Raw genomic sequence first — 21,817 nt, forward strand, 5'->3', positions numbered from 1 at the left:
TGCTGTTTTAGTCAGAGCGACCCCATGTGCTCGTTATTAATGAATTATCCATCTGGCTGCTGTAGACATATCATATTTGTACATGTTGCGCTGAAGCGCCACCGACTGGTTCCTTTGGCCACATGCGGAATAAATTGTGTCTGGGACCAGAATCAGAAAATCTTACTATGGCGAAGGTTTAGCTTATGAATATTAATTAAGCCAGGCTGACGTTGCTCAGTAACCCTCCAAGAGTGTCCATTCACGAAATAATTTTTAATCTTTGGTTACTCTTCAGTTAAACCGGTTGCTGGTTTGACCTACTGGGTAGACGTCACTCAAACTAATTAATATTCATAAGCCAGTACTTTATCGTAGTAGGATGTGTGCATCCGCGCCCGGGACCTCCCTAAATTCGTCGTCGTTGAGGTGAGGTGAGGTGACTGCATAGCCTGGCTATTTCAAGATCCTCTTTAGAACCGATGATAAATGCACTGAACCTGTCCTTTATGTGCTATCAAAACACATACTGATTTAGTGGCATTTTATAAAAAATAAAGAAATTAATTAAATATATATTATCACTTTTTTGTGCATTTACTTAATATATAATTAGAAAAACCCATCACTATTACATGTCGCCTTTAAAGTCTGTTAAGTGTTTAAATTTAATGTCTGTGTAACACCATTTAAAAATTGTGTTACATTTATTTCTGGTTTTTATAGGCCTCTTTTGAAATCATCCTATCATTAGGCAACAGACTGTAAATGTATGCTTTTTTCTTCAATTATTTGGGATTCCCATTTTAAAAGCTCTCATTGCAGTGTGGAGCGGCCCCCTGTGGTTACACATTAATATATAGCCTACCATTCGTAAACACTGGTATTATTCTACTTTTTCCACGACTGTAGTTGTATAGGTAAATATTACGGGCCTATATAGAACAAGTGAAATAAAAAGAACATAAAATCATTTATACAAAAGCATTTTAAAAGCAAATTTAAATACCAATACTGTATTTGTAAAGATTTTTTTTTCGTGTTCTCTGTTGTTTATGTTTTTCCCAGATTATATTTTAAGAGATTTGTCGTTTTGTTTACAAGATTTAATCAATTGAAATTGCTTCTCAATGGAAGACACGCCCTTTACAATGTCGTCATCGTCGTCATCACGGCAGCCGCTTTGGGCTCGCGGCGGAGGGCAGAGGATTTCTGTCATACGGCCCGGTATATTTACACAAAATACTCAACTGTACGAATGACCATCCACAATTGCATTCGTTATTCAGTTTACATCGGCGATCCTCTGGTGAGTCTCCATCGTTGTTCATCACGCAGGGATGTCAGCTGATGATTGTTTTCATATCTCTGACGCTTCTCTCTCGTCATTCTCTAAATGCTGTTATCTTACTTCTTTCGGAAACTGTCTGGTACTAGCCCGCACATAGTGCATTTTAATCAGCACAGATGATGCTTTTAGCCATAGGGAGATATATGATGGGCCTAGTGAACTGAGCAGTAATGGCCTGTAATTCGGTGCAAAGTTGTTGTACAGCTCCTCATGGCCTTTAAAATTGATGATTGAGTCGGAAGTGGTACAAGCTTTTGAATTGTGATCTGATGTCGCACTGTTGCTGTTGTTGTGTCATGCCATGCTTGTATTACACATGTAAACATGAGGGCTGTGAGTTGTATCTGGGCTCGTCCAGTAAGGTGGGCAGACTTGACTGGTCAATGCAGTAACAAAACACCTAACTAAATACGTTATAATATAAAACAGCATCTCTTTTAGTTTGTATGAAAGCCCTCAAGTTTCCTGTGAGCAATTCTTCATACAAACGCTTGCATTGTTTTGATTATTTTCCATTGTGAATAATAAAGGTATTACTGTAGGCATCACAGGATAGAACCGCACACTTGTTCTGTGTGTTGTGTTCCATAATAGAAACTACATATTGCGTAATTATGCAAATCTGTCATTGTTCCACACCTGTATGACTATTCTCTGTCCCATAGTGGGGGTGGGGTGAGTGAGGGCTCCTGTGAGGAGCAGCCACACACTGAATGGTGTCTCCCACAATGAAGGCGTTGGTGGATGCAGTCTGGGCGGTGTGGAGCATCGGGGCCTCCATCTATGACTACATCCACACCAGTGCCATGGAAGAGCGCATTCACTCATTGGAGAGTGCTATAACCATCCACCAGTGTGTCATTGGCCTGCTCTCTGCTGGACTTGTGGCCCTCTTCACCTACATTGTGCTAAGAAATCACTGACCCAGGATTTCAGCTTTTTTTTTTTTTGTAGGGAAGACTACATCGGTAACATCAGAGGGAATTCTGGAACCTTGTTGATGCCAAGCTTTGTTCAGTTCATTTTAAAGGGATTTTAACATGTCTGACTTTTACCTAATTGATTATTTACTAAACTTTATTAGTTTCTAATTCTGTTAAAACTTCACTACTGTATTATCTGGGTTGATGTGATTCAGAGTAATCTGGTAAACCAAAATAAGTTTATCTCTAAATTAAAAGTAGTTTTATAATGGACTTTTAAGGTCATTGATGGCTACCACAGAGGAAAGATTCAGAGATGCTACCGGTCCACGGTTCTTTACACAAAGCTTGGTGACAGCTGAACAAACACAAAACAACTACTGGATCAGCAGGCTTTTCAGCCTGTTTGCTGCTATCGTCAGTGGAGTCAGCTTGTGTGTCTTGGTTACTTTTAACAAAACATTCAACTTGCCAGTGACTAAGCATAATTTAATTTATTTATTATGTCAACCTATGACAGCACATTATGGTTAATGAGAGGCATCAATGACTTGATTAAATTCTTGATTTTACAAATTGATAGAGAACTTAAAAGTGTCCTTAATCACTAAAGGTATCTGCTGTAGTCAACTTGACAATGTTATCAGTGTATTAACTACTACATGTAAGTGTCAAACTTTTAAGGTGGGTTTTTACTTTGATTTCATGTTAAAGTTCATTAGTTAATGCACCATTGTGTTTTATAGGTTATTTTTTGGTTTTTTTTTGTTTTTTCTATGTTTTTTTTTAATCATTTTCTAATGGGGAAAAAAAAACTATTAAAAATGTTACACCTGTTCTGTCATAACAAAATGAATGTCTAGCTTTAATAATGCAAAAGAAAAGTCAGAGTATTTTGACTTTGAATTTATGCTAGCTACTAAAGCATTTCTCTATTGTACTACGTTTGACTTGAACTTTTGTTTTATTTGGTGTGTTAGTCTAAGTGAGGGTCTCTTAAAATTCAATGTAAAGCATTTTCTTAAAGACAATGTCATAATAAAATGTTTATTACTGAAACAGCAGAAAAGCCGTTTTTTTGGTCCAAATATGAACAATACAGAAAGCACATTAAAGATTCATGCTGGTTTTACATGTGCCCAGTCTGCAGAAGTGCGTACTTCGTGGTAAAGCGCTCAACACTTTCACCCTCCAGCATCTGAACAGCCCTCCAGTGGAGCTTCCCGCAGTTCTCTGGGTTTCCATGCCTTCCCAGCTCTTCCTTGATGCACTCCATCCAGAGATCTAAGACATCAAATTATTGCCAAAATCACTGAAATACACTACTCCAAGTATGAAAGAGAGTTGCCTCTTTAAAGGCTAAAAGCACTGAATCACACTCACCTTCAACTGAGGAACCGAATTCACGAAGTGCTCGCTCATAGTAGTCTCTCAGGTTACTCATCTTTGGTGTCTCCTGAGAGAATAATACAAATCAGTAACACACTGTACGTGTTTATATACATGTCTGCTGCTTACTAAATATTTTAGATACCGGTCACCAGGTGCTACATCACTTTTACCTGCTCTTTTTCAATCTCAATCATCTTCATGAAGAATGTCCTAGTGAAGGGTCTGTGTTCATGTAAGCTGAAACCCAAGAGAAGAGGTTGTTTTTAAATTGCTTGTGCCTTATTTGTAGATATACAGTGGTGCTCAAAAAGTTAAAAACAAACTGAAAATAATGTTTCAGTATGTGTAAAACAATTATTTTAAATAAGAACAGCCTTTCAGGCCCCACAATAGAGCACAGCTTTATTTGATGTGTACCTGTGAATGTTTTTCTAGCCCTTTTGTAACCACCAGTTTTATATGACCATTCAAGGTATTTTTCCTTCATGGTAGATGACACTGCAGGTACTGGAGACAGAAGCCCTTTCTGTAAGTACAGGATCAGAAGCAATTTACATACATTTACATACATCAACAACATTAGAATTCAAATGAAACATTACGTAATCAGGACTATATATATATATATATATATATATATATATATATATATATATATATATATATATATATTATATATATATATATATATATATATATATAAATAAAGGTCAGAAAGATCTGATTGCCTTTATATCAACCATAATCAATTGGTCTTGGATGAGTTTTAGTACAAAATTTTTTTCATAATTCATGTCTCACCTGAAATAAGGTTTCCGTGTCCTCTGGTATCTGTGAGGTCATGCTCCAATCTGCCTGCAGCTGCCATAATGGCAGACTTTCCTGTAGAACATTTTATAGACTGATTATTAAATATATCTTTGGGTTCAAACTCCCTATACCACAGTAAAAATATATTTAGGTTTCAATGAAAAGTGAAAAAAAAATGTATATGTGTATATTTAGATTTTTTTTTTTTTTATTTTCCAAAATCATGTTTTTTCATTGTGCATTCCAATTAATCTCAATCAAACTGCACTTGGGTTATTTTGAGTAGTTAAAAAACAAACAAACAAACCTAGCTAAAAAAATAAATGAATGATTTTTGAAGTTTTTGAAAATAATGTTTTTTTAGTTTTTGCAAATAATCTTCATATACAGAAGCAAATTTGTGACATTTGACTCTTGGAATTCATTTGTTCAATTCAAGTCAATTTCCTTTCAGTGAAGTACAAAAGATGTTCTTTGGGACTTTCTCAAATTGGATCTTCTGGTTTTGCACAACATTTGAACATTTATGCTTTACACTGTGTCAAAGAATTCCTGAAATCCATTTACAATTGTCATGCTGATTCATGAAAATAAGAGCATTTGCACTACTGCTACAAGGATTTGGACCTCATCATATTATATTACATTTCAAATGTAAATGAGTTCCTTCACATTTCTCCCTTAATATCTCTTAATTCCACAAGAAACTGACAGAACCATATTGTTTGGACAAAACAAACACAAAGGTATTAAGGACCGAGAAATGAAACAGGACAATTATGCATATCGGATATATAGCATCATGTTCCCATGTGGTTGGATAACGGCCTCTTTGCCGGGTTATATAACTACAGGTTTCATAATCCTGCACACATGACTATTTCACACTAGCTGGTTTACAAAGAGCATTGAGGATAGAACTGAGCAGAAGCTTAACTATAGTTATATGTAGGAATTCTTGTAGCTCAAGCAGTAGAGCATGGTGCTAGCAACACCAAGGTCAGGAGTTCAATTCCTAGGGAATGCATTAACTGATAAAACTGTATGTCTTTAAAGCAATGCAAGTCCAAATATGTTTTAAAGAAAAGCCTTCAGAAGACATTCATTTTTTCAAGTGGACAAATTAGGGCAAATCTGCTGTTAGAAGATGTCCCACTTAGAGGCAGCTGTGACACAACTGCTACCTTGGGATTCATGTGTTTCAGGGCTTCCTGGAATAGATGTCCCGCCTCTGTGCTCTCCAGATGGACTAATGTCTGGAGGCTGAAGATCCACATCTCCAATGATTGGCTGAAGCGCTGGGTGGCTGTGATGGCGATCTGGGTAGCAGATACTGTATCCCCTGACGACAACAGGACCTGTAGCTGTTTTTTGAGGTGATAGAAAGTGGCCTATATTACTACAGCAGCACCATTTAAATCAAGTGCTGCATAAGGTGTGTAAGGAGGAGATTCTGCAATGAGATTGCAATGTTAACAGTGAACATTACCCAGTTCTTGTAGAATGTCTCTTGCAAAAGCTTGGCATCATGAGCACTCTGTAAGACTCGAAGTAATCGCTCCTTTCTCTGAAAAAGTGAACAGTCAACAGTCAAACAATACATGTCAATCTGACTCAGATTAAAATCACCCAGAAACCAATAAATCAACAAATACCAAAAACACTTTTGTATAAGAAAGCAAAAAGGTTAGTATAAGTATCCGCAGACAGATAATATAACTACTAAGGAAAAAAAACAACAACTGTTTTTTGATTGATAACCTGTCATTTGAACAATAAAATAAAACTATATAAAATAAAACTAATTTAAGATGAGACACAGATTTCAATGGTAACAGGTGAGATCTTTTAGCATTGGCTATTTAGGCTGATGATGTAACCAGTTGTTAAAAACAAGTAATGCTCCATATGCCTTAAATTCGTAGGGGGAATGTCTTTTTTTATTCAGGTTATAAAAGTTGCCACCTTTTTTTTGTAAATATGGTTTAATATAAGAAATCAAACTTCCTAAATACAGTAAGTCCTGCTATGCTTTTCTGATCAAGATTATCACAAACGCTGCAACACCCTCCCACCCCCCAAAAAACAAAAACAGGTTTATCACCTTTTCCTTGAGTTCAATGACGTTTGTTCTTCTCTGCGATCTGTATCTGAAGCTCTTCCTTTCGCAGACTGGGGCTCTGGAGCCCCAGCAGCATCCAGCTCACTCTTAGCCATGAAATCCCACATCATGCAGTCATCCACATACCGACTCTGCAGACTGAACACAAACATGTGTTTCGTGACTTCCTGTAAAAGCATTTCCCCCAATACTGGTTTCAGTGTTAATCTGTTGATTTATAATACAGCATTTTTATTACTGATTATTCAACAAAAATGACAAATCAGTCAATTATGGTGATCATCTAAAAACTAAGAAAAAACCATAAGAAATGTGTCTGCTTAAATTGTCCGATCTCAGAAATGATAAGCAAAAGAGAAAAAAAAAACTCTGTACTCTTGCAGGATGGTGTCCTGTAGCTCCTTTGTGAAGTCAAAGATGGCAGCAATCTGTATCAATGACAAGATGAATTCAGCCCCTGATAAGAAACAACAGATAAATATACAGCACTCAGCAAATACAACCTGTTGAGTTGAATAGTTCTGTGGAAATTTAGCTGACCTTTAATTTTTTGTGCAGCATCTCTGTACAACAGCTCAGCAAGTTTTCCACTCAAGATTTCCGGAGAAAAAGTATATTCCCCCTAAACTGAGAAAACATGTTTTGTTACTTGCTTTTTAATAAGCAAAAATGAGAAAGGACTCAGATCTACACCTTTAACCCTACCACATCTATTTTAGCTTGTTCCAACTCCTGCTGCTGCTTCCTCAGTTTCTCAGAATGCATGAGCTCCATCCGGAAATACTGTGCATGCACACAAATTAATAATAAAACGATTATTACAAACATCAGTGTGGACTGTTTATAATTTAATGTTTCATTAGTTGTTTCAGGCCAACTCAAAGAGATGCCAGCATCTTCTCACCTCCTGAAAGACTTTCTTCTTCTCAGGATGAAAGCGCAAGGCACGGAGGAAGAGATGCCGGGTGCTCTCTGAAGAGTTCCTGTCCTCCATCTCACACTTAGCAGCCATTATCCACAAAGCTGTAAGCATTATGCAATTAATTCATTTCTGGCCATCTGCTTTGAAATGTCTTACACCTTCTAAAGTAAATGAATATGAATGCTATATAGAACAGTAAATCCCTTGGGACAAACCAACTAAAACTAAAATTTCAATAAAAGCTTACCAATTTGTCAGGATGGATAGCTAACATAGATGACAAAATCTTGCTGAGCTGAGACTTTGTGACCTAATTGAAAGATAATAAGAACCGAATTAAATAACTGACAATCATAATAAGACAGCACAGACACTTTACCACAGATCTGCTTGTTTTTAATTAATGTTTAAAAACAAAAACACATACCCATTCCTTATTAAAGGCAACCTGTGAAAGCCAGAGCTGCACATCTTCCTACAGAAAAAGCATTGATTTGAATCAAGTAAAAAACTGAACATCAAATTACAACATCTAAACTAAGATTGTTATTTTTTTCCATGTTGACCAACCTGCCATTTTTTGTAGCCCTTCTGAAAACATGATGTATGCGATGAATGATGGGATACTCAATTTCCTCCCGCTTAAAATCGTAACCAATTCTCTGTACACACAACAGTACAGTTCAGGTTGCATATAGCCTATGTACTTTGACCATAACACAATGCCACGATTTCCTAATATAGCCTACAAATGAATGAACCAAAGCTCTACTCACCGCTCTCCTCTTCTTGATAAGCTCTAGGACGTTTATTTCATACTGATGAAAATCAGAAACAAAAACATCCAATTAAATGTCACATATCAAGTTATTTGGACCTTGCAGCTGATTAGAAAGCTCAATCCCAACCTATCATGTTCCATGTAACCAATATATATACTGATGATTTTTGTGCAAGACAAAAATATAAACAGCTTTTTGTCAATGCAGACCTGTATGTATGTAATGAAATCTGTTCGGTGCAGCTTGTATTCAAGAGCAGTAGATCTTTTCAACATAGACCTGAAACCAAGTCTTAATTGAGGAATCTGTTTGTTTCAGAGTAGAACCACTTGTTTCTATTTGTTGTGTTTGTGTGTGCACTGTGACACTCACTTGACTTCTTTATTGGTAAACAAACCGTCTCTTTCCAACTGTTCAAGCGCTGGTATTCTGTCCTCTATTCGTTGTTGCACAATGTCAGCCATTTCTAAGGGTTGTGAGGTAAATCTTCAGATAAATGTGTAACATACTCATAGTTTTAGTAGAATAACAAAACCTGAGTTGCTTCACATCCCTACACACGGGTGGTGTGGTCGGGAAGTTGTCATGTGCTCTACATCCGGTTGCTCATCAGAAAATATCTCCGATGGGAATTCTGCACTCGATTGATGGATCCTTGATATTTATTGCTATAGTTTAAACCTGTTTGTTTTAGCGAAATATCATAATTTAGAGCATTAACAATTAGACAAGCTTTCCTGAATTGCGAAACTTTGTGGAGTGGCTAGGGGTAACGGTTTTAAACAGTTTTCACTCTATCGTTCGTTTGAAATGTAGACCACACAAATGTAATTTCGGGTACATTTTTTTCATTAGTATTTTTATTTGAAATTATGATTTACAATAGATAAGTGAATAAACGGAGCTCGCAATGTGTGCTATTATTCCCCGCGTTCTCTCTTTTCCCAGAACCAAAACATTCTTGGCGGCAATTTGTCTCCTCTACCAATCTTAATCTCGCGTCTATCAAGGTGAGTCAAGCCAATAGAAAACCTCGACGTCAACAGACGACGTCTCCGATTGGCTGCCACATTGTCATGGGCGGGTTCTCACTGCACTTTCCTCAAGGGCTCGGGCGATACAGTACTACCGATATCCATCACTTGGTAGGATTTTCCCATCCAAAGTAAATGCAATTTCGGTCGCAAATAACAGATATTTAATAAACCAAGACGTTTATTTAATCCGGTACGTGAACGGCTGCCTGTATGGATGGATAACCCGGTGCCGTCTAACTGTGTTTTTGTCGCTGTGAAGGACCGCAAACTAACGTGCTAATTTTCATCTGTTGAGGATCAGTGACCAGACTGAGTACAGACATCAAGAACCTATTCACAACTCATATGATTTATTCATATGAGTCATATTAAAACATGTACTAGTCACAGAGACTGGTGACCACCAATATCTGATGTTTAGGTGATGGTAGAGGGCTGGTTAAAGGAGCGAGGGCAGCTGTCTGTCATTAATGTGCAGATATTTATTTCGCCTGGTGTTGTTTTGGTGTAAAGTTTTGGGTAGTTGTTAGTTTATGATGGCTCCTCAGAAATACTCTGCTCAGGTGATGAACTGTAAAGCCAACGGTGCTGTATACCCCTCCTCTGGCGTGAGCTCCATAAAGAAGCCCAAGATGGAGCAGCTGCAGGCCGACCATGAGCTCTTCCTGCAGGCCTTTGAAAGTGAGTATATCTGACTTAATTTAGCACACCTTAGTAAAACTATTATCTGTATCCTTTGGCCTTTGGGAAAATATATTAACACACTCACATCTGTCACAATTCTTTGTCATGACAAAGTTCTCTGGTCTGCTATTACTGCAGTTAGTTATGTGCAGTTAGTCCTTGGATTTAACTTTGTAATATCTTGTAACGTAGCTGTTTTTTTTTTTTTAACATGATGCTGTTTTTCATTACTATCACTAAATGATAACTCATTTTGCAGACAGTTACTTAAAACTGTCTAGTTTTTTGTACATGAAGGGGTTTAAAAGCAACAGACAAAAGTTGTTTTCACTTTGAAACTTTAAAATAGTATGTTTTTGTTTTGATCGTTTTCTTTTGTTTTGTTAATTTGTTACTTCTGCATTTTCTCTTCAGAGCCTACTCAAATATACAGATTCCTAAGAACAAGGAACCTAATAGCTGTATGTATACCTTTTATAGATGAATGAATAGGCTTAACGCTGAATTTATATTAACGTCAGGTCTGTTTGTACTTGGTTTTAGTTTTTTTTTCTTGCTCTTTCACAGCCAATATTACTTCATAGGACCCTCAACTTTATGTCTCATAGAAACTCACGAACAAATGCCAAAAGGTAGGTCTCCTCTATGTTCTAATAATTATCTTAAAATCTGCTTTTTAGGGCTGTAAAATGATTGATCACATTCAAAGTAAAAGGTTGTTTACATACTATATGTGTGTGTACTGTGTATATTTATTATGTATATACAAATAAATACACGTGTGTGTGTGTGTATATATTAAGGAAAAATGTGATAGATTAATATATAAACATTTTATTTTTATATATAATATAAATTATATACAAGTATAAATTATATACAAGTATAAATATATATACATACAAATATTTTTTTTAATATATACATATGTGTATTTATATATACATAATAAATATACACAGTACACACACATATAGTATGTAAACATAAACTTTTATTTTGAATGTGATTAATTGTTTTGCAGCCCTACTGCTTTGCTTTGCTTACAGCATTTTTATTGAATAAACTGACCTTTTCCTTCAGGAAAACATTTAAAGTTGATGATTTGCTGTCTAATGTGGAGAGAATGAAAGGGGAGCCCGAGTCTCAAAGGTACTGGTCTTCTACAGATGTTTTTCATGCTGTGTTCTTACACAGCTATGAGCCTAAAGGTTGGAATACACTACACAACTGTTAACATCTTAACAATAGGCATCATAGGCTTGCTGACTTTGTGAAAACTGGGCTTTATACATTAAACATACTGAGGATCATGCACAAACAGACTTTCAAGTTGTCCCCGAGTCCTGACACAACAAACTGATGCAGAAACGTGCACCTTGTTGCTAGGAGAGACACAACGAATAAAAGCAATACTGTCATAAAATCGGCTCAAAATATCAACATGTCTGAGATCCTCTGACTGATTCAAGTCATAGTCTAAAGCTCAAAAATCTGTGTCCATTATATATTATGCAACTTTCTGTGCAATCTGTCAACTCCAACTGCCCAAAATTTGCAGAGTGGTTCTGATTTTTGACAACTAGTGTTGACTCTTCCAGTCAGCAGAGTGGGGTAAAAATCTGGCCAAAAGTTGTGTAATCTATTGAATCGCTAGATAGAGATGGTATTGGTCTGCTGTTTTCAGATAGACTGTGTTTCAGAGTGACTGAGTGGTTTTCGTTGGTGTTACAGGAGAATGTGATAGGATCATTTGGTTCCAAATGGTGATTTTTAGTTATGTTTTATTTGTGATTTCAGTTTGACTTCACATCTGCAACTGACATTCACTGGATTTTTTCACAAAAATGGTGAGTCTAAATTTGCCTTAAGTGTACCAATCTGTATGAATTATCATATTAATGTACAACCATCATTTTCGGGTTCTGATATAATTTTGTTCTTTAACCAGATAAGCCATGCCAAAACTCAGAAAATGATCAAAACTCAGTTTCACTCGAGGTGCTACTTGTCAAAGTCTGTCACAAAAAGCGTAAGGTGAGTTTCTCTTTCATGTTATTTTATATGAATGATTTTGGGTTTGGAGGGACTTGTGGGTAAGTAAATGTCCATGTTTGGGTGAGCTATCCCATAAAACATATAAGTGAATAAAATAATTAAAATATGCTGCTGTAAAGATCTCATTCTTTTTGTTATGATGGTCATTTTGCTCCCTTAGGATGTCAGCTGCCCTATAAAGCAAGTGCCTACGGGGAAAAAGCAGGTGCCTTTGAACCCGGATCTCAGCCAAACCAAGTCTGGTGCCTTCCCTTCCCTGCTGGTGTCCAGCAATGAGTTTGAGCCAAGTAACAGTCACATGGTCAAATCCTATTCTCTTCTCTTCAGGGTGTCTCATACAGGCAAAAGAGACCCCAACGGTTTCATCAACTGTGAGACAGATGAGAATATTGGTGAGTGCACAGTGTGTGTGACATCTGTAAAAAACAAAGTGTTGAATGCTGTGTAAAGGCTCTGCAGACTTCTTCCGCATTTGTTTCAAGGCTTTCGTGTGTTAGGTTAAAGAGAGTTCACTCAGAAATGAAAATGGTGTTTTTCAAAACCTGTGTGACTTTCTTCTGTGGAACAGAAAAGAAGATATTTTGGTCCATACAATGAAAGTCAGTGGGGTCCCACTGACTTTGATTTATGAGCACAAAAACGGTTCTTTAAAATATTGTGTTCCACAGAATAAAGAACGTCCTGCAGGTTGGAACAACGTGGGTGATAAAGTGAAGACAGCATTTTAATTTGGGGGTGAACTAGCCCTTTAATATCTATATATCAAGGAGAAAGATGACAGTATCATGTTTTTTCAGAAAATCTGATGGTCAGTGACTGACTGAAATCGAACCTTTTCTGTCGTCTGTCCATGATGATGTGAAGAGCAATTAAAGTCAGCACCCTACATTTTCAAATATAGTCAATACAGTTAATTGAGCACTGCCTTCTGCAGTTATTGTAGCCTCAGCCTCACAGATGCTAGATGGAACAAAACAGTCCTGATGCTTTTATTTGTAGATGTAAAAGAGGAACTCCCATCCAGAAAGAAGAGAAACTCATCCCACAGAGGTGACGGAGAGATCCCAGAAACATTTGTTGCTCAGATGACTGTTTTTGATAAAAATAGGTTAGTACTAGCGTTTTCAAAAGGCTTCATTTTACTTAGAACTGCTAGAAAATTCCCAGTATTTTCTAAACTGCCCAGTAAAGCTGTATAATGATTGTCCTTCAGACGGCTGCAGCTGCTGGATGGAGAGTATGAGGTTTCCATGCAACAGATTGAAGACTGTCCAGTCAGCAAGAAGAGGGCCACATGGGAGACCATACTGGATGGAAAGGTTGGTTTTGTCTGGAGGAATTAAGCTGCTAGTTTTCCCGTTGAGCATTTAAAGTTCTAAACAAAACCAGTTGGGTGTTGCTTGGCAGTCAAATATAGTAATTTTTTTATGAAAAATATCTAGCTTTCAAAAATAAAGCTTTATTTCCCAAATTGTAGTAGTTGTATGATTTCTTTCAGTCACAGTTGTAGATTGCAACTGTTGATTCTTGTATTTTGAAGGTTGCCCCCGTTTGAGACCTTCTCTCAGGGACCCACTTTGCAGTTCACCCTTCGCTGGACAGGTGACTCCAGTGACCCTCCAATGGCCCCTGTGGCCAAACCTCTCTCCACCCGCAGTTCTGACACCAGCACCACAGAGAGCAGACCCAGCACTCTCCGAACTGCACTTGTTGGTAAGGAAGCAAACTAGCATCTGATCTTGTTTAAGTTTGTTATCAGTCATGGCCTGCTTTGTCTGTTTAGTTTTTAAAAGGTTTCTTGTTCAATAATATCTGATCAAAGCTTTTTTGTGATGGACCTGTAAAGGTGAATATAGGTGTTTAACATTTTATTCTCTCAGTGGCGAAGGATTCAGTAAGTACCAGCATGCAGACCAGGAGAGAGCAGTCCCCCTGTGAACCCAGACAAAAACTACGCATCTTTTATCAGGTAGAAATTATGAACTCTTTATTGTAGTACATTTATGTATATTGCACTGTTCAAAGTAGGGTTGGTTTTTTTTTGATTTTTGTCTTTTAGATGATGGGTAGGTTTTGAAATTGATTTGTTTGAGTATTTGGGAGGGGTGTGGCATGTTGGTTATGGAGATGAATGAAAATATCTGAAGATTATTATAAAAAAAATATATATAATGTTATCGTTTTCTTTGCTCGCGTCTACACTGCGTCGCGTCTACACTGGATGCAGCAGCTGTACAGAGATACCCATTTTTAAATGAATTTAGTGGCAGAGCTACTGCAAACGATTTTTCAGTGCTGGAAATCCATTTATCCTTTGTTGAAACTTTTGGGTCATCGTGGAGAGTGCAGGTCATGGTGCTTAGCAATGGCAGACGCCACGAAAGCGCAAGCTCCCGAATGCTTTTGAAAGAAGAAGAAAGCATTTTTTAGCCGCGACATGTGAATGGCCCCAAAAGTCTTTCTACACTGTATGCGACAAAGCGACCTTTGCAAATCTTTTGAACTAGTGTTGCAGCGGATCATAGATGCTCCGTGATCTGTAAGGATCAGACTGCACTGTGCAAAATAACGAATGTGATTTGCGGATTAACCATTAATTTTAACCATCATAGAGTTTAAGTTTATCATTTGCACAAGTTTTGTCTTGGCAGTTTACACACAAACATTTTCTGTGCGCTCAGCCGCTGCCACACACACCGACGCGTGCACTCAGAGAGAGACACCGCGTGAACAGCAAATTGATTCCTTTTTCACATACACACAAAAAGTTATGTTAAAATACCTGTTTTGGCAAGTATTCTAGTAAACACAGTTGGTTATGTCTTAAGTGAACGTAAACAGCTGAGGAGAAAAACTGGATGTGTGTCAGTATTAGGTCCGTGCATTTGGTCTTAAAGAGACAGCAGCAGATAACTAGCTGAAATAAGTTTCTGTCTGCTAATCAAATAACACCACAGCTTTAACAAAGATTAATCTGTATTATTTTACACTTAATTATTAAATTTCTGCACCTGAATGCTACTGTTACTGACTTTAATTTGTAACTGTGTTTTCTTGTATTCATCTATGCTTGAAATTTTGTAATTTTATTAGTTAAGCTAGTAGCTTTTGCTGTGGTATAGAAGTACTTAAAGTAAGCTTTTTCTAATTTAATTTCTTTTGCTGATCAGAGAAATGATCCGATCCGTGACTCAAAATCCATAATATGAACCAAACTGTGAGTTTTGTGATCCGTTGCACCACTAATTTGAACTTTGTGTCAGTATGTCATAAGTAGAACGAGACATCAGTTTACTGTCGGGATGTAGACACGGAGAGAGCCATGCAGATGCACATGAACACCGAATTCTGATGTTTTTTTGTTTTCAAATAGAGCTATTCAAGTCATCTGGTGTTTTCTTTTTTTTTATTTTCATATCACAATATATATAGCAGAAAAACAAAATATCGCAATATGAGTCCTAGCTTCCACCGTGATGTGCTTTCATAACAGCGCACTGAAACATGGGCAAGGAAAATTTACTATAGGCTAGATTTCTATAAAGTTCTCGTTATAATGCTCTTTATGGCAAATTTGTGCTATATTTTCATTTACATTATCAAGCCATATGAGGTAGGCTATGAAAACAATTTAATTTAAGTATGCCCACTGTTGAACAAATATGATGAAAAAAGCACTGCTGCATTATTATAACAAAAAAAATAAACATCTAAAAGCAATATGACCGTCTCAAATATCTCTGTTATTATTTGGCATTGCATTTGAATACATATAAAATATTGGTCACTTTCTAAACAATAAAAGTATAGTGCATCCACTAGTAATTATATATAATTAAATTGGTTTTTACCTATGAAAATATGTTAGAAACGATACATCGTGATACAAACGCCAACTTATATCCGATGCACACTTTTTAAACCGATGCATTGCATTAACTTTTTATACCGATGCACCGAGCTAATCTGTGAATCTTCCCATCCCTAATTTGGACTAGGGCTGTGTATCACCAGCAAAGCCACGATACGATGCGTATCCCGATACAGAGGCCACAATACGAAACGTATCACGATACAGAACTGCACTGAATTTCACCTCAGCAGGATTTAGTAAAACAACACTGCATACTATAGGCTCATGGCTAGCTATAGGCAGAATAGGCAGTTGACCTGCATTATAAAGGGCCTCCATAACTGTACCACAGTACAATATAGATAATGGCATATGTTTAATGTAACATTGGATACTCCTCACTAGGTATAATATTCTGATTGTTTGCATCTTGTTTTTAAGCCCATAAATAATAATGTACTTGTTCTAATAAATTCATATTGTAATGTACTCCTATAAATATGTTGCTGGTAGGTTATCATTGCAGAAATTAAATGCACACTCTACATTTAAAAGACAAAAATTAGCAGAGTTCTAAACTAATGCGCTGTCTTCACTGAATCTCATGCACATATGTCAGTAACTCAAACCGATCACGCTGCGCGCACACATTCAGCAACACAAACTTTTTAGTGTTGCCCTGCAATCTTATAAATAAAATAGCTTAATCGCTCAAGAGCTACATTATCTTTCTTAACAAGGAGCTGGTAATATCATTGTTTCTAAAGCAATTAAAGCCACAGCTTCACTGTTAATAGAAAAACGCACCAAAACGGTGGTAATTCATACATACACAGCCTCTCTCTCTCTCTCTCTCTCTCTCTCTCTCTCTCTCTCTCTCTCTCTCTCTCTCTCTCATAAATGAACACTTGATGAATTACACTTTTCTGAGAATTGAATATCGAAGTGGAGATCGCTGAACTGGAAGTTTACCAGTATTTTCAGAAAGCAAGCACATTTATCCACAGTGTAGAGAGCGCACGCACACGTGGTTGCCAGGTTGACAAAGATAAATAGCACTCGGCTCGGCACAGCTCAGTATGGTACGGCATGGCTCGGCACGGTTTGCATTTCCACTGCAGTTTAGTATCGCTTTAGAGTGGGCGGGATTATTTCACATGTCATTATAGTTGCGCTGCCTCTACTGCCACGACTCCTAAAAAACTTTTTCATTCAGCATCGCCCCATCAAGCTCTCTCTGGTTCCGCTCCTCTGCTATCACCGAGCAGAACGTCTGAACTTCCGCAATAGACAACAAAACTTTTTGGTTGTTAAAAAAAGGTGCGCTCGTTCAAAACAGTTGCGTTTGATCCTTTGCTGGCTGTGCTGATTTAAATCTAGCGGTTCTGTTGTGTTTGTGTCACAAGTTCAGTGACGCAGGTAGTGATGATTCTCTCCGGCCAATCCGTCATCAGCAGAGTTTACATGTCACATTTTGGTAACGGTACGGTTCACTTGGAACCTCAACCGAGGTGGTACTAAGTGAACCGTGCCGTACCATGCAGTCGAAAAGGGCCATTAGTAGATGTTTCCGTTTTGCACAAGTGGGAAGCTCTGTTTCAAGGATTACGTCTCTTTATATCAGACATCCAAGTTGTGTTCCTCCAGATTAACAAGGCCAGATTAAACCTTTGTTGTTGCCTATATATTATGCTCCATTCATTGTTTTGTAGAAACCTCACACTTTTCTACTACATTCTAAAAGGTGTTCTTGTATTCAAATTAAAGGGTTAGTTCACCCAAAAATTTAAATTAGCCCATAAATTACTCACCCTCAAGTCATCCTAGGTGTATATGTCTTTCTTCTTTCAGACGAATCCAGTCGGAGTTATATTAAAAATTGTCTTTGATTTTTCCAGCTGTTTAATGCCACTTAGCGGGTGTTGCAGTACATCAGTCCAAAAGAAGTTAAATAAAAAGCACCCATCCATAAAAAAAAAAAAGTGTCTCGCACATCTCTGGGGGGTGAACTGATTCCATGTACAACAGTGAGCACAAGCTATATTAAATTGATTATTACGTTTTAAATATGGATATTTTTCTTCTTGTTGGGTGAACTAACACTTTAAGCGTGCTCCACTGCTGCACACGTGCCACAATATCAATACAAAGTGCTGCTATAACCAACCAGGAAAAAAAGTTATTTTCCACGATTATTGTTTTTTTCATGATTGATCATCGCTGTCACAGCAGAGTACTTAATCGCTATTGCACATCCCTAGTTCAAAGTGCCTTGTAGAATACTTCATAGAAAACACAATTTACTCTGTAAGTTTACTGGCTAACCGTCTGCAATGTAAAAAAAAATTCAAGAACTTTATGCAACATGCTGGTATTTCTGTTTGTCCAGTTTCTGTACAACAATAATACTCGTCAGCAGACAGAGGCCAGAGACGACTTGCACTGTCCCTGGTGCACGCTCAACTGCCGTAAACTCTACAGCCTGCTGAAACACCTCAAACTCTCCCACAGTAGATTCATCTTTAACTACGTGGTGAGCACAGTAGCACACGTTCATAAATCTCTGCCTGTTTAATTTCAACAGTTGAATAGAATCAATTTATTAGATTAAAAATTCCTTATACAAAGGGCTGGGTGGTATGATGATATATATCATGGCAATGATATAGAGTGTTTATAGATAGATATTTTAATATATCTTGATATGTAAATATATCCAAATGCAGAATTATAATTTATTGATGCATTAGAGTGAAGCAAGATGCATGAATGAGAAAATAAAGCATAAGAAGTGCAGTAAGCTGTGAACAAATAAGAAAGAATTACAAGTGAGTTTGTTATCCTATAACTTATTGTTCTTGAATGCTGTTTTTCCAGCCTCATCCTAAAGGTGCTCGGATAGACGTGTCCATAAATGAGTGCTATGATGGCTCATATGTTGGCAATCCACAGGACATCCATAGCCAGCCTGGCTTTGCCTTTAGCCGCAACGGCCCTGTTAAGAGGACAGCTGTCACCCACATACTTGTTTGTCGGTATGAAACAGGTCTCAGTGTGTTTTGGGAAAAATGCTATTATTGTTGACTACAGTGTAATTTTTATATTTTTGTTTTATGTTTGAACCCAGCATTAAATATAAATTCCCAATTATTAATTTTGCCATTTTTATTATAAATGATATATCCATGCAAAAAAGCATTGTCACAATTTTTATTTATTTTTAATTTAAACCTGTTACAGGCAATAGTGTGTTGTCATCACTGACAACTATTTAAAATCAGCTCAACTGTTTTTTAAATTGAGATTTCCCCAGTTTTGATGTCAAAATATATACAGGGATGTGCATATTGAATAAGCTGCCAGAATTCCCGTAAAGGTTTAAATGTAGAAAAAGTCTGGGTATTGTGCCGAAGTCTGCAAATTGGGTTTTGGGCTGGTTTCACAGACTGGGCTTAGACTAAGCCAGGATTATGCAATAGTTAAAAAAGGACATTTAAGTAATTTTTATAAATGTTCCTTAGGAAAAAACACATTACTGTTGTGCATGTTGAGACAAAACAAAGGCGCTGATATATATTAAGATCAGTCAGTGCAAGTTTCTTTAGGTTGAAACAGCCCAGACTTATATTTTAGTCTAAAACTAGGCTTAAGCCTTGTCTGTGAAACCTGGGGTATGACTTTTACTTGATAAAAAAAAAACACTGCTTATTGTTGGCATATTAAGCATAATCAGTGTATTATTTTGCATCAGTCTCTCAGTGTTCTTTTTACTGACAAAATCATATGTGTGCTGCATGATAAATGCATAATTCTCCTGTTTATATATTGTTGTGATGCAAGAAATGTTAATTGATGTTTCCTAATCCTTCTCTTTATTTCAGGCCAAAGCGATTCAAGCCAAGTCTGTCTGAGTTTTTAGAGTCAGAGGACGGTGAGCCAGAGCAGCAGCGGACTTATGTGAGCGGACATAATCGTCTGTATTTCCACAGTGACAGCTGCATGCCCCTCCGTCCACAGGAGATGGAGGTGGACAGTGAGGATGAGCGGGATCCAGAGTGGCTCAGAGAAAAGACCACCACGGTTAGTCGACTAGTCAAACAAGTACTGTTTTAAACAAGATGATAATTGATATTTACATTTGAATTTAACAGTTTCCACTCTCTTATGTATTATAAGTCTGACTGAAACTATTCAGTTCATGCTTCATGATTAGTATGTTTCATTTAACAAATTGAAGAATTCACAGATGTGAATGAAGGAGAAAAGGAAGTAATGAAGTTGTGGAATCTTCACGTTATGAAGAATGGGTAAAAATGCATTCATATCTTTCTTTTCCTTATGTTAACTGTATTTTTAGAACCTTGATCATAGACTTACAAAAACATCCAGCATTGGTGCTGTTCTTAACTTGCTAACTGTCCTTTCTCCAGATTCATTTCTGACAATCAGATGACTCAGGCGAGCATGCTGTTTGTGGAGAACTGCGGGCCATACATCATCCGCAGGAATCTGTGTCGGAACTTCCTGCTTCACCTGGTCAATCTTCATGACTTCAATCTGGTCACAACAGCAACCATTGACCGGGCCATGGTCCGTATGAAGGAGATAGAGGAGTCACTTCCTGAACTAGAGGAGGGGCAGGACTCCTCCGATGCCACTTGCAATGGTCACGCTGTGTCCTCGGGTGTTTCACTACATGGCAAACGCACCAAAAGTGGAGTGTCAGACTGACAACAGTCGGTTTTACAAGACAAATTATGAACATAATGAACGAGATCTAGTTTAAACTCAAATTTTCCATACTTATCCCATGGAATCATCAATCTCAATCATCAATATCTGTGGCTTAGAACAACTGTTCTATTTCAGATCTGCCCGTATACCCATTTATTATTAAGGAGCCCATTTGAGACTTGAGTGAGTTAGCTGCTGGTATTGCAGACTGACGCAAGTGCTGTTGACTGAATTGATGCAATTTATCAACATTTCCAGAGTAGTTTGTCATACTTATGAACCAGTATCATTTCAGCAGTCATGTTTAGTATAATCTTTAGTTTTTTTGTTTTGTTTTGTTTTTCTGAAAACCCATTATGCGATGAAGTGAGTTACTGTAGAATTGGGTATACGGTTAGTTGACATTTTCTGTATACATTTTATGATTTTGTTTAACCACTGTGCGTTCAGTGATTATTTAGCACGTGGTAGCACTTGTGTTACTACTTATGCAGTGGCTGTAGACTCAGAATTGTTGACATGGACACTAAGTTGATATTCAGGTTTCACAAGTTGGATTTGAAAGCTAAGCAACTTTACATTTACATTTACTTTTTTTTTTTTTTTTTGTAATTACATACAGATACTCTTTTTACCTGTTTTAGATTGGACCAGTCAGCTCCTTTTTTCACATGCGGAGTGTGAAGATCCTTCCATCTTAGAATGGCATCTTCTCTGTGTATATTTTTAATACCAGTTCTCTTGTTAATTAGCAATATATATATATATATACACTCATGAAAGGAGAACTGCCAATGTTTGAGCCACTAGAAGTCCTGGTTTCAAAAATCTTTGTAAACTCACCTAATTATGCCATTTAAAGTGGGGATCCAGAAATGTTTTCAATCCAATGTAGGTGATATCAAACTTTTGTTAATACTGGGTATGTGGTTATATAATAGTTTGTTGCTATTACAAGGTTCAAATGTTGTATATGCCAAAGTATATCAGATACAGCTTCCTTTCTCCTTCGATTTGTTTCCTTTGCAAAATGCACAAGTTTGGTGTACACAAGAAGACTATTTACAAATTAAAGATGTGTAAATGCTTGGTTTAAATGGATTTGAATGAATTGTGTTAAAAATGCCATGGGGGTACATTTTCGAATTTACGTTTCATGAGTAATTGTGA

At 37.1% G+C, this 21,817-nt stretch overlaps 2 protein-coding genes across 3 annotated transcripts; one reads left to right on the forward strand and one right to left on the reverse strand.

Annotated features, from left to right (window-relative positions):
* Positions 1-3,286: 3,286 nt before the first annotated feature.
* Positions 3,287-9,061, reverse strand: LOC109092013 (U3 small nucleolar RNA-associated protein 6 homolog). The gene is given in 18 exon segments (XM_042725696.1): positions 3,287-3,537; positions 3,637-3,709; positions 3,816-3,885; positions 4,065-4,171; positions 4,447-4,527; positions 5,640-5,819; positions 5,945-6,071; positions 6,557-6,715; positions 6,953-7,034; positions 7,118-7,199; positions 7,283-7,360; positions 7,482-7,628; positions 7,747-7,809; positions 7,927-7,974; positions 8,066-8,161; positions 8,276-8,317; positions 8,491-8,560; positions 8,654-9,061. Coding segments are annotated over 18 exon segments (1,752 nt in total). The 5' UTR covers positions 8,746-9,061; the 3' UTR covers positions 3,287-3,382.
* Positions 9,062-9,219: 158 nt separating this feature from the next.
* LOC109092321 (polycomb protein suz12-B) lies at positions 9,220-21,744 on the forward strand. 2 transcript variants are annotated; one of them, XM_019106079.2, is made up of 16 exons: positions 9,220-9,999; positions 10,417-10,463; positions 10,570-10,634; positions 11,086-11,154; positions 11,803-11,852; positions 11,954-12,039; positions 12,221-12,452; positions 13,060-13,168; positions 13,274-13,379; positions 13,599-13,773; positions 13,941-14,029; positions 18,303-18,446; positions 18,791-18,948; positions 19,795-19,993; positions 20,141-20,220; positions 20,344-21,744. In XM_019106079.2, exons 1-16 carry the CDS (start codon positions 9,852-9,854, stop codon positions 20,642-20,644), a joined length of 2,058 nt encoding a protein of 685 aa, XP_018961624.1. In that variant the 5' UTR covers positions 9,220-9,851; the 3' UTR covers positions 20,645-21,744. The 2 variants fall into 2 exon arrangements, with proteins under 2 accessions (XP_018961624.1, XP_042581629.1); XM_042725695.1 differs by lacking the exon at positions 18,303-18,446.
* Positions 21,745-21,817: the final 73 nt, after the last annotated feature.

The sequence above is a fragment of the Cyprinus carpio genome, chromosome B6 (genome assembly GCF_018340385.1).
Source record: "Cyprinus carpio isolate SPL01 chromosome B6, ASM1834038v1, whole genome shotgun sequence".
Lineage (NCBI taxonomy): Eukaryota > Metazoa > Chordata > Actinopteri > Cypriniformes > Cyprinidae > Cyprinus > Cyprinus carpio.